The sequence below is a fragment of the Aplidium turbinatum genome, chromosome 13 (genome assembly GCF_918807975.1).
Source record: "Aplidium turbinatum chromosome 13, kaAplTurb1.1, whole genome shotgun sequence".
In the NCBI taxonomy this organism is placed as follows: Eukaryota; Metazoa; Chordata; class Ascidiacea; order Aplousobranchia; family Polyclinidae; genus Aplidium; species Aplidium turbinatum.
The window spans coordinates 22,466,198-22,479,975 of NC_137484.1; the positions used below are offsets into that span (position 1 = coordinate 22,466,198).

At 37.6% G+C, this 13,778-nt stretch overlaps 1 protein-coding gene across 1 annotated transcript; it reads left to right on the forward strand.

The window, feature by feature from the left end:
• Positions 1-4,830: 4,830 nt before the first annotated feature.
• Positions 4,831-6,690, forward strand: LOC145782552 (uncharacterized). Its single transcript, XM_082594357.1, has 2 exons — positions 4,831-5,024; positions 5,740-6,690. Exons 1-2 carry the CDS (start codon positions 4,892-4,894, stop codon positions 6,012-6,014), a joined length of 408 nt encoding a protein of 135 aa, XP_082450483.1. The 5' UTR covers positions 4,831-4,891; the 3' UTR covers positions 6,015-6,690.
• The last annotated feature ends 7,088 nt before the right edge of the window (positions 6,691-13,778 follow it).

Below are 13,778 nucleotides of genomic sequence, written 5' to 3' on the forward strand. Positions count from 1 at the left end.
AAATATACCCACCACATGATCCCAAACAAGGGTGACTCTAATATGGCGCCTTCCATTTTCGTTAGATAGGGGACTTAATGATTTTCAGATCCATACCCAAAACGAACCTAACGACAAGCGTAGGCTATATCATTTTACCGTCTCATGACTCGAGGTGTTTCCTCCGACTACAATGAGAAGCTAAACTGGAGAGCAACTAGTTTTTGGTCTCGTAGTCTAAAAATTATTTTTTCTGGTCTATTTGATAGACTTAAGATAATATAATCGTTTATGCTATACCTGGTGCTCTGTTCCTCAGCGTGACACTGACAAAAAGAGGATAATACTCTTTTCAATGATGTATAGTTGACCAGAAAAAATGATGCCCATGCAAAGCAAAAATGGTTGAGACGAGTCCATGCCTACATCGTTAAAGACAAGCTGGTGCGGCGATGGTAGCTTTGGAGATGGAGCAAAGCCATTTGGTTCTATTCGGTCTTCAAGCTGCTTTTCATTTGTACTTTGCTCAATTAGCCACATATTTTTCGTACATGCAGGTCTGTTGAGAGGCTGGTTTGATCCCGGTACCAATGACATTCCTAGGCCCCAAAAACAAGACACCTCTAAAAAATACCCTATGGAAAAAGTTGATGCAACGTTTCTTTACTTTAAGGGCCTTCTGGAATGGTTTTGGGCCAATAAAGTTATCCAGGACCCGGGTTTAAAAGTATCCCATGGACTTCTCTGTCAATGCTCTTGAGTATATATCAGCTTCGCTGAGCAGACGTTAAGGTGGTGGTACGAATTACGGGTGTTTATATTAGAGTCGACATGGATGTTCGTTTTGAAGAGAATCGACTGTAAAGTGGAAGATGTGGTTTCACAATAGTTGTTCCGGCGGGTCAATTGCCCTCTTGATTTGCAATTTTGTAATTGTGAGGAATTTTGTAACTTGGCTGGCTGATTTAAGTTACGCTGAATTTGCGTTGTTTCTTTGTTCTCCGTGACGTGGCTTGCCTGATGACTAAGACGTTTCACCCTTCATTGTTGCTTTGCCGCGTGCCGGGAGCCGTTGTGTCTGGAGACCATCTACCTTTTTGTGTTAACTCAGTATTGGTAAAGCAAGCGAGAGGAATGCCAGGACAACTTTGCGATAGGTGTGTACTTCGGATTTGAGTTTAATCGTTTTGAAGAATCATAAGTGTGTGCAAAAATCAGGTTTTTATCCCGACTCAATCGATCGATTCAGACTCAATAAATCAAAACACAATGAACGATTGCAAGTATGATTGAGGCAGACAGAGGAGGGATAGTAGGCAAGCAATAAGCTCCTACTCTTGTAACCAGTAGTGATTGTTGACCGAGAGACTGAGCCCACTTTGAGACACACTTTAGAAATAATACTATTAAGTTCACTCATTCAGTCTGATGTGAAATTTGGTTTACACCGTGGTTGTAAAAACTATGTTAGTTTGTGTTTCAGCTGTGAAAACGTAAAGAGAGTTTATCAGACTTGCAAACTGCATGTGATTTTGCAAGCTTCTTAAGCAGCTACTGATCGATCAAAGGGCATGTTTGATGCTCACAGGAAGGGAACTATTAATTTAGGTTACCCGATGGGTACCACGACCACTTTGAGGTTCTGTGTCATACAGTTATTTAAAATATTGCATGCTGGGCCTCGATCGGTTATGTTGGGAGATCTACTCTTTAGTATGTTTAGTTTTAGTAAAATGTAAGTCAGTTTATCAAATGCTTGATAAAGTTTAGGAATACAGCCGAAACCGTTTACTTTTGTTTTCATAAGTATCGTCATAAATACAATGGCGTAGTTTGCTTTCATTTGCTTATGGTTTATCAAACCAACCTCTCTACTAAAATACATTTATGTAATAAGGTTAGTGAAAAATAACTTGTTTCCAAGAGTTGAATGGCAGTCTCGATAACAGTTCAAAAACAGTTAATTTTTGATAAGTATTATGTGTTTGTACCCATCAGGGCCTGGCTGTTAAGCAAACTGGGCAGCGGTCTGAAGTGCAGCCTTCAGACGTGGAAGAACTTGCTTTTTAGTTTGCCAGTTCGGTAACTTTTTGAACTGTTTTTTAAATATAAATATAGTTTCGGGAGAGAGTTTGCTTTCTTGTACCAAAGTCAGGCAAGATCCAGCAATATAGCAGTGTTGAGCATTATAACAATATATTTTACATATTTACAAATGGTTTTAACATTCGAACGTTTTCGGCTTAATTTAAGCTCATCAGGAATCTGAAAATAATTATAAAAATGCAAGAAGTTGAAATTTATTGCATTGTTATAAATATTTTCAGATTCCTGATGAGGGCTTAAATTAAGCCGAAATTCTGTAACGGTAGCCTATTGTTTACAATATTAAAATATCTGACTTGATGCAATAAGTCCTAGTGTTTCTGCTTAAATCAAGGGTTCTCAACCTTTTTCGTTATGTGACCCTAAGATAAAAACAAACTATCTGAACCCCCAGTAAGTTGACACAAAATAAAGGGACAATATTATTGACAAAACTCGTTAAAAATGATGATGCAAAGAAAATTCCATAGATCAATGCTTTTCAACGTGTGGGATGTTATACGCACTTTGTGCTTTTCAATTCGTGAGATGGTACGCACTTGTGCGGATGAAATAAATTCTAATGCGAATGACAAACGTGGTGCGGTGAGACGAGTAAAAATAGCCCATGATTTTTACTTTTCGTTATGTGCAATAACTTAAATAAGCTGTATAGTAATTGGCAATAGCCTTGTGTCTTTGATTCCCTTATGCCAATTCAGTCTTTTCGTGTGGTTCGCCGTTGCAAGGTTGCCAGTTCCGCGGTTTTTCCTGGAAATTGTACTAATTTTGATTTAAAATCAAAGGAAAAATTCAGCAGTCGTCGGTTGCGGGTTTTTGGGCTAGAGTTATGTTTTGGTTGCGGTTTTATAATTTATAATTTAAAAGTGTGCTACTTGTTGAAGTTTATACGAGAAAAGAACGTATAACTTATTGACTATCTTGCAACACGCTTGCGCGTTTTGGTCCAAGTGATTAAGCATGTTTTTAATCTAATAGGTAGCTCGCCCAATGTCGTCAAATTGAATTCGGTCCATGTCTGTATGTTGTCATGCCACCGCCTTGGTGGTCTGCCTCTTTTTCTCTTTCCATTAATTTTACCTGCCATGCAGATTTTGCTGACTCCGTATTTTTGATCCATATCCTTCCATTGTTGTTTCACAAATAAAGAAAATAAATAGCTACAAACTAACTATTTTTGGTTTGTGCGGATGAAAATTTTGCGAAATGAAAAAGTGCGTACCGCTGTTTGAAAGCACTACCCTGGATGATTTTGCACATGCCCTGACAAGACTCGTTCGGCAATTAAAAAATGTGTACTTCTTCTTGTCAAATCTTAATATCTTTCTTGGAGTGATACTTTGCGTGGCTTTATGAGCTTTGCTTTGTTTCACCCCAATGCTTGTGGTTCATTCAAGCAGTATTTCTGTTCACGGTTTTAGGATTAACATTCAACAGCATCAAAATTGAATAATGCCAACGTTTTAGTTTAAGGCTTAAACTTTAAGCGATTACAATGGTTGGAAATCATGTTGATACTTTAAAACCGTTGAAATGCAGCTATTGTTAATGCGTATGATGACACTTAGATTACGATTTTCAAAGATACAACTTTGGTGGACTAATCTAGAGATCTTAGATCAAGGAGATGCGAAACCACATCCGTTCTTGGCTTATTTGCAAGACTATAGAAGGGTTGCAAATAATATAATTAATAATTTTCTGAAGTAGCCTACAAAAAATTGTACTTTTTATGGGTCGTGTGAGAGCAGAAAAGTTGGTTTTTAAGTAATTTAAGTTTTTGTTGTTGTAACTAGGCGTAATAAAATTGTCAGATTGTATGTTAACCCTTCCGATGTTGCAGGAAAAGCGGAGCTGCGGGTCCGGTAATGTAACGGCCCTAGCTGATCTGGAACAGCTTTCCGTGCAAAAGCTTATACGGTCTTGCAATTGCAATCAGCAAGTTCAAATTTGCAGTGTACTTGGGTCGCATAGCAGTTCATGACTATTTGAATTAAACTTTTCACTCCGCACTTCTTTTTCTTATGTTTCAACCGTTATCTAATACAGCAATTTAATGACTAAAGCTTGCATAGGGTGCAAGACAGCTTTGCACCGCTCTGTTCATGCTCAACAACGAGTGGTAATTTCAAATTTAATGCTAAAAATAACTTTGGAAGATTATTAGGTAATGAAGCTAGTTTGAGTAGCCTACTTATAGTGTATACTGTATAGTCATTTACATGATAGGTTGAAAAGAATTACCAAAACAAATTATATCCAAGTTCAAGAAGCGTTTGAAAAAGTAGATAACACTCAGCATAAAAATTGAATAAGGCGTTCATCAGACATTTAGTTCAGTAACATGATGCACTCTTCTGGTGTAAACTAAGTTAAGATTGACGGAATAAACGCAGATTTATCCCCTGAAGCATTTTGTGACAGTTTAGCTAAATTTACACCAGAAGAATGTACGATCTTATTAGGACTTTGAATGTTGTCGATATATCTGATCCAAGCAATCAAGCATCGAATGATTATTTGAACAATAAATACTATTAATATTACAAAAAGTGCTCAATGCAAAGCAAAAAGTCAAGCAGAACGAATTAAATCAACTGTAGTTATTACTCTCTAAACCCTTGACAGCCTGTTTCACCCTAAAAGGTGGATCATCAGAAGGTCCTTATTCAAATAGAAATTGGGTTTAGAGAGTAATAACTATATTTGATGGAATGGTTATTTTATATTTTCTCAGGTTTTTCTTTGTAGCAATCAAAATATTGTGCAATAAAACTGTTATTAATCAACAAGCTATTAAATCACAATGGGTGGCGGTCATTCGACCTATGTTGCAAATGCGTACAGTGAAGACATTGAAGCTAAAGTGGATGACCTCAAAGAAAATCAAACTTGCCGACAATGTGCAAAAGACGTGGAAGTTAAAATTCCTCATTTAGGTGAAACAGTAACTTTAGGCTCAAACGGTTTTTGTTGTCTTGTTAAATTTAGTGGATTTGCAAAGTTATAAGTACAGTAAAGAACGATTCCTTACTCAGTTATTGAGCTTTAGGGTATGAGAAGATACTGTTCTCATCACACTAGGTCTTCGGCACTAACGAAAGGAGGGTGGCCGGTTTCTTCTTTGCGGTTGCCTTTCCTTCAGCAACTATGCCCACCCCATTTATTACTCCAGACTTAAATGGTGTTTATCAACCACCAGCTTAAGCCGGTTGTTGAACCAGGTTCGCATTATTGGAAAGCCAGCGCCTTATCCGCCGTGTCTTTCCCCACCCAATAGTAACGTAAGTAAAGTAAAATACTTTTCAAACCGTCTTAATGCCAATCAGAAGATAATTCTTCCCTTTTCTTGATTTAATAAAAAGGAAAACGTTGTTAAAATTAAAGGGGTGTGGGGATTTGTAAAGTCATTAAGACTCCGGTCGAACAAAAATGAAAGACATCATATGCGAGTTTCACTCTTATTTAGAATCATCAGTGATGCGTATCCATGTGTCTTAAACGGGAGCGAGAAAGTTGGAAGTTCGATTTCCGCTCAAGACCCATGGATATGCATCACTGATGATCCCAAACAAAGATGAAACTAGAGCATGGCGTCTTCCATTTTTATTCGATCGGATCTTGATGTTTTTACAATTTTTTGTTTCAATGTAGGTTTAAAAGAAGATGCTAGCGAGAATGACGTATATATAGTGGAACGAAAAGAGGGATACACCACAATAAAACCTGGAGATTATCTTTTGTTTGATGTTTCTGGCTCCAATGGACGCGTTTACGTTTCAATAAAGTCAGGAAGAAAGAAGATTGCTAATGGTTATCCTTTGCGGAATGATCATAGCGTCATAGTGGATGCGGATGGATATGTACAACGTACCGAGTTCAAGAAAATCTGGGTCGATGAAAAAGGAACAACACATTTCGCGCGATAGATTGTGATGTAATGGACAAAAATGGCAGCAAGACCAAACTTCACTTCTGAAAACCTTCATTTACACGACTAGTTTTTTGGTTATACGTTGCATTATACTTTGCGTAAATTTGTGGAGCATTTCTACCAAAAATTATGGCCAATCTACTAATTCAAACTACTGTACACTTTCCTCCAGTAACAAATGTCCAGATGCGTTATTGACATTAGCCTATAAGTCGCCATATAATAATAATGTGTGCTGTTGTATAGCGTTCCCAAACCGAAAACCAGTCGCTTTTTACACTGATTCAACGTCTGCAGATGCAGTGTAAAAAACGGCTGATTTGCTGTCTGGGTTGTAGCCGTCGCAGATGTGCGTATAGCTTCTCAGCGCTTGACTAACCAAACAGACGATGTCAATGTCACCGCATAGAGGCTCAGCCGAGTACATTATTATTAATCTATTTCTTTTGTTCAGTAGGCCTGCCAATTAAAAATAAGATTCAGTGCTATTAAGAAAAGATTTGGTATGACCTGGCAAGGCATCGAACCCATGCCTATCGATTCAGAGGCGGACACAATATAACCACGAAGCCATCAAGACGGTATAATGCAGATTATGATATTAATGTAAATGTGTTTTTCATGAATGTACTTTGTGTTTTTTCCCCATGTCATCAATAAAATCTTTTACAGTATAAACTATTATTAAACTATTATTATGAACCGTGTTGAGAACCACTACAGCGTGCTGTAGTGCTTCTCAACCAGTGGGCCTCGGATTACCATAAAGGATCATGAAGCTTTGGAAAGAGAACCGCAAAACATTATTAAATATTCGTCATAGCACATGACTAGGGAACCGTGTTCCGAAAGCTAGAGTGCAAACCGCTATTACCACAGCGAACTCGCAGCATCAGGCTAAAACACGTCGTTAAAATCTTCATTGTGAAGTAAGCAACGATCATGTTGCTAAAAGCGAAACTTGATCTTACTGAAATATCTGAAACTAAATTGGATCCTTCCCTTACTGTTATCTTCATTTTTTGCTTTCTACTAATTTCGGCCCGATTAGTGGTAGATATGTTTCATTTGTGAGCTTCGCTGAACGGAAGTAAAGCGGAAGGCACAAGCGGGTGTCGTAATTCCAAACAACAGGACTGCTTGTTTGAAGAAAATTACACTTTAGACTAGAGTGAAAGATATATTTGACTTTATTGCTTGTGTAGCAAGAGACAGAGTAGAGATTTAAAAATAAGCCTGGTATGACGTGGATTCATTGAAGGATGAGGAAAATAAAACTTACTGTGGTTGTAAAAAAAACATTTTTATCTTAGACTTTTAAAGTGAATGTGTAAGCTTATTACTACAGTATTATCATGCTAGTTAATCAAAGGGAATGACTATTGGCCATATGGAGAAGGTTATCAATTTCAGTTCAAAACGAAAAAACAACAAAAAATGAAGCTGACTCGGTCGAACCGCACCTAAAGCTTTTTTTTAAATAGAAGCTGACTGAAGCTTTCTAAAAAAAAGTAGACATCCAGAAAACTGGCTACGCTGCTCAACTGATTTTTATAGTTACGTGATGCAAACGACAGACGTGTTTGCTGGAGACTAACTTTGTCCAGAGTGAAACTTTCGAGCTTTTTGTAACCAACTTATCGGTTGAGGAACTTGAAGTCGGTAAAATGAAATCATCCTTTTGTATGTTCACACAATTATTTTGTAACAATCAAACAACTATACTCTACTAACTATACAACAAACTATTACTTCACAATGGGTGGCAAACATTCGACTCAAGTTGCAAATGCGTACAGTGAAGACATTGAAGCCAGAGTGGATGACGTCAAAGAAAACCAAACCCTCAGTGGAAGTGACGAAAGTATTGCAATTAAAAGTGCTTATTTAGGTGAAACAACAAGTACAGGCTACAGTTTTCTGTTCATTCAGATTAATGTGTCTTTTTGAATCCACAACATTTGCAATGATGTAATAATAAGCATATTTCCATTAAAAAGAGTAAAAACTTAACTCGTATTCTTTAAATACAGTGCATTTACATTTAATCTATTTTATATTTGGAGAAAGCTTTTTTGGTGTATTGATTTGGAAGTCAGAGTTTTTATTGATACCAGGCCGAAATTATGCGCTCAACGGCCCCGCCTGCCAGAAGATACTTCTTCCTTTCTTGATTTCAAAAAGTGTAAACGTTTCTACATTTCACATTTCATTGCAGGTGTGGAAGGAAATGTTAGCGAGAAAGACTCATACCTAATGCGGATAAAGGAAGGATACACCACAATAAAACCTGGAGATTATCTTACATTTGATGTTTCTGGCTCCAATGGACGCGTCTACGTTTCAATAAAGTCAGGAAGAAAAAGGATTGCTAATGATTATCTTTGCGGAATGATCATAGTGTCATAGTGGATGCCGATGGATATGTACAGCGTACCGAATACAAGAAAATCTGGGTCGATGAAAAAGGAACAACGCATTTCGAGCCATGATGCATTGTGGTGTACAAGTGACGGAACTGGCAAAAGCGGCAACGAAACTGAACTGCACTCCTGAATAGCTTAATTTACAAAACGAGTTTCTTTTTACTTACACTTTGCTTAAAATTTCAAAACATTTTTACACATTTATCCAAATCTACAACTTTTCGTTTGTCAGGAGCGTCGTTATGCCACGAATATAACTTGTTGGTATATTGCAAGTATAGGGGCAATGTACTGGGGCAATGTAGTGGGGCAATGATGTGAGATTATTTCTCATGTATTTACTTAGTGCATGGCCACCTAAAGATACGGCCTGATTTGTCACATTTGGCAGAAATTTCCAGGTTTTTCTAACTTTGGGTGAACGTTTAAATAAATTTTTCTAAAAATTAGATTTTTACGCTTTCTTTACTCTTTTCCCCAGATGACACAATAGGTTTTAACATCCTCACATGTTGAAAAACAAAGAAAATTTGATTTCGAAGATTTTAGTCAGACTGTTAATTTTTTAATAACAGTCTGATTTAGCGTTTTTCAACTTACTTTTTCTCATTTGCTACTGCTTCTCCAAGGCAACAAAAAAGTTTTATGTCATTAGGAAACCGCAAAAAATAAAAACATCTCAAAAAATGTCAGTCAATCACTAGCAGTAGCTGTAATCAAAATCTGCAAAATGTGACAAATCAGGCCGCATCTCCAAGTGGCCATGCTTAGTGTTGTTTACTTTCTACCAGAAATTATGACAAGTGTACAACTTCAGAATACACTTTTCTCCTGTGACCAGTGTCTAGTCACAATATTGAGGTTACGTGTTGCTCATTGCAGATAAGTTATGATATTGATGTGAATTTGTTATCCATGAATTTACTACGTTTTGTGTGTTTCGTTTTTTAATAAAATCAACAAACAGCACTGCGCTACGTTTTAAACAGGGGCTGCTAGCACTCCTTATAGGTGCTGGAATCAACCGGTGCCCGCCTTGTCTCAAAACTACTGATAGCCTCGATAGCTCAACTGGTTAGTGCGTGACTTCACGAACGAAGAAGCTTTAAGACCAAGCGGCGCTGGTTCGACTCTCGGGGTGTGCGCTTGAGCAACGCATTTTAAGGACTGCTCTCCATTCAGCGTCACCTAATGGATGAAATAATTCCCAGGCAACAGCACTACAACAACTACGGAAACTTCACTTTGTCAAACTTGGTAACCGGCCTTGTGTCAAAAGCCTCTACAAGTATGCGAAACTCCAGGTGGCCATGATCAAGGCTTTGTCAGTCCAAGGATAAAGATTCATAAATCAAACCATCCAACCAAAAAATTTTTCCGGAACAGTTCTATCCATTCATCCCGGCATTTGACTGTATTAAAAATTGTTCTGGTTGTACCATGAAGATGATTTTTGAGGCTGTTGAGAAAAGTGAGGCGCTGTTTTTCACGTGCTTGTTTTTGTATGATCTTTCCACAAAAAGCGGTGTGCTTTAACTTTTCCTTCCATATGACATTGCTAAAAAAGCTGCTGTTGTTTAATTACGTATATTCTTCAAGCAAACATGCTTTCTTTTGCAACAATTGAAGAGTTTTTGTGAGTCTCCGACACAAGGTATAGTTGAGTTCAAGAAAAAATTTTCAGCTGAAAATATCAAAACGTTTTATATACCGGATGATACACATTAAAAAAAATATATTTTTGTAGCTACATCAAATATAGTTACAACAATCTAAAACCTTTACAGCCTGTTTCACTGTAACAGGGGATCATCAGAAGATCCTTATTCAAATTGATTTTTGTAGTTATACTAATGTACCTCTTTTCGGGAAAAGATTCAATAAGATTTCCAAATATGTAACTAAACTTATGACAAGAAATTTTGGGAAGCGTTCATCCGGTAACATCCATTTAAGTTCCTTCCTCTCGTCGAGGGTTGGAAGCAATGAAGCGCCAAGTTTCTCTGTTGTGAGATTTTTCTATTGTAGTTTTGCAGAATTGCAACTTTAAGATTGTCTTGTCCCCAACATCAACTTTGGTTTTGTTTGAGTGCATGGTTTTGAGGTAATCAACATATGGCAACACTGCTTCAGGTAACATGGTAACACCACACTACACATGGTAAAATGGCAACAACCTTTGTTGTTTTTCAGTGTCAGTGGCTAAACTCTTTTTATTTACTGAAGTAGTGTGCCTGCCTCTGCACATCCTGTGTGTATGAATATGTTAGCTATATTTATTGTTATAGGGTGGTGGCTGACTTATGGTGTTTTGCTACCATCCTGATTGTACCATAATCTAACCAGCAGTTGTAACTTATCGCTAGAAACAATAACTGTCCTGGTAAACACCAAACTTTTCAGTATTCAGCTGTAACTTACAATGCATTGTTTTTAGTTTTCTTTCACTCGGCTTGTTTGTTTATATGTGGCGCTATTGAAACAAAATGAATTGACTTGGCTTCTTTTGCTAAAAAGTTTACATGGACGTTACGAACCACGTGGTTGCATGGAGAGAACGCCTGTACGAAGCTCGAAAAGTCGCCGATTCGATATCGCGCCAGAGCATACGGCTACGTTTTGGCTAGACACTTTGTAATGTGTGAGAATTTGTGGGACTCCCTCGTTCTATGATCAAATGTTCCTTGGCTGCTTAAGCAGTGTTTTATAATGTAATTAGCAGTGTACAATATCACAATGGGCTTCAATTAAAGCCATTGTCGATTAATGTTAAGGGCTTTTGAAGAATGACAGTTTTTAAAAGATTGAAAAAAAACTCAAGAAGAAAAAAGTCCCTGCTATGCTGCATGAATAAGCCGGAAACTACAATGCTTCTGGTAAAAATTTATAACTTGGTCATGTACGGATTTCCGCGTGCTTTCTGATGGAAAATTATTCTGCAGCTAAGTGATCTTCTCCCAGTTTTACTGTATATGGCCGGTTATATAAATTTTGTAGCGAATGAAAGTAAAATCAAAATGTTTTCTTAGACACGTTTTGTTGGGTAGCCCTTTGTTTTATGCAAACCATCGTGCTCGGGTGCCTCTTTGCTGCCAGCTAATAATGAAGTGAGATAGAGTATGAACGGTGTTTATGTTGCTAAACGCAATCAGCACCGTTGACAGGGGTCCAGGGAATACTTTTGAACCCGGGATCGGGATGATATTGGGGGCCCTTAACTCTTTTCTAGGGGCCAGGAACTTTAAGAAACCACCGCGTATGCTTTGTATATACAATAAGACATTTTTCTTTGAAGCGTCTTGATTTGGGGCCCAAGTATCATTGTTACAGGGCCTAAGTCACCCTCTCAACGGCCCTGAACACGACCCATTGAGTAACAAAATTGCATGATCTTTGCAGTTTAGTAATTTACAGTGATGTACGCGCATACAAAAAATATTGACGCCGTCAGCGCAAACGCAAACGTTCGAAAAACTATACGCCGCATGCGTCAACGCAACTTGTAAAAAAAGTTGGCGGCGTCAGCGTTAGCGCATACTCATTTTGTTTGCTAGGTGCCAAACATTCACACGGTATAAACCACTCGAAACAACACACTTTTCAAGCCACTTCGCGATTTCTCGTTACAAGAAATTATCTTTTTGGCCGGAAGGCACATCTGGCATTGAAAATATAAGTTTTTGCCTTTCGAAGAAGAGCTTAAAATACTTTTCCATGTAGGGCCATGGATTTGTATTATCATGCTCCATTTCACTTGGAGATTAGTATTACCGTAAGTTATTCCCTGAATACAATAGTGTAGTGTAAGAAACTGTAGCATATGCCCATCAAGAAAATTCTAGTATTATACTAACTGTCGCTCCTAGTAATATGCTAACTGTCGCTCCTTAAAAATCCATTATAAAAAACACTCTTTTTAAAATAATTCCGTTTGAATAAGACTAATATTGCTTTTAATGCCATAATTCTCTCAGTAAGCTCTATGCTTTTTTCTGATAAGATTTTTAAAAGGTGGGTTAATGGAAGACAAAACTGCCAGACACAAGCAAGTTTAGATTCTGAACTGCACAACTCTTTGTTATTAGCATTCAGAGATAGTTAGCATTACTAGTATTATTAGCAGTAGGCTACTCAAAAGCCTCTCACAATTGGCCCCTGGATGCATGTTTTGCTAAACTGCTCATCAAGTTACAAAACATATATAATTACATACTTACGCAACAGAATGTATAAATTGTCAAGTAAAAATTACCTTAGCTTGATAGCCTACTGTATGTAGGCCTACACATTACTACGCAGTCTACGCTACATAGCCTAGCCTACAACAAGAATAATCGGCAAAGTAATGTACTACATATAACATACAGAGTACAACATCATGCAAGCAATCACGGTCGGAGACCAAATATTTGAGTTTGTTTAGATACATAGGCTGCACTGCTCATTGCCTGAGAAGTTTCTGATTTGCCCCAAAATGCAAGACTTAACTAATATAAATTAAAGTGCTCACAATTGCTTACAAACGCCTTCAACACTGCTTGCCTAAATAACTTCACACTACGAAGCCAAGTCATTGTTTACATTTTACATGGAGCGACATTACCAACCTACCTACTTGCTTGCTTACATTACATTCCTGTTTTGACCCGTAATTTCTCAGTAGGCCTAAGTTGTTTTAACTAATTCTTTCTTTTTTTCTGCAAGACTTCAGTCTCCACGTGGGACTCTAGCGTCAAAGGCAGTAGTGCGATATACAAACAAACTCCAGCTGACTGAACAATAGATGACACTGTGACACAACACTAGAACAATGGGCAATTGCAAGACGTTAACATTTTGCAGTTTGACAAAAAAAAATTGCAAACAACAACTAAGACATTAAAAAGTATGCGTTGACGCTATGCGCTAAAAAACCGCGAAAACTTTACGGCGCATCCTCAAGCGCAAACTATCCAAAAAAATGTGGCCGCATGTATGCGGCGTAGAATTTGCGGCGCATACGTACATCTCTGGTAATTTATGAGTGCACCGTGAATCAGTCATATTGCACCACTGCTGATGTAAATCTTGTAGGCTACTGATACTGTCTTTGTTTCGCTGCCGAGCACATCCTAATATTCGCGTTTCTTGTCGCTTCTACTTTTTTCCAGACATTGAAATGTTATAGCAAGTACTATTGTTGCTTTGATAATAATTAATCAAAATCAAACTGAGCTGAAAAACTGCCCATACTTACGTTTTGATAAAGATTACAAAATTTTAGGAATAAAAAGAATAAATTAAAACGCCATAATGAACATGGAAAGCATATGGAATGCAAAGTTATTATTAAA

Coding starts and splice junctions, on each gene's coding strand:
- LOC145782552 (XM_082594357.1), top strand. CDS start 4,892: ATGGGTGGCGGTCATTCGACCTATGTTGCAAATGCGTACAGTGAAGAC. Junction 5,025..5,739: donor AGTTAAAATTCCTCATTTAG/GTGAAACAGTAA, acceptor GTTTCAATGTAG/GTTTAAAAGAAGATGCTAGC.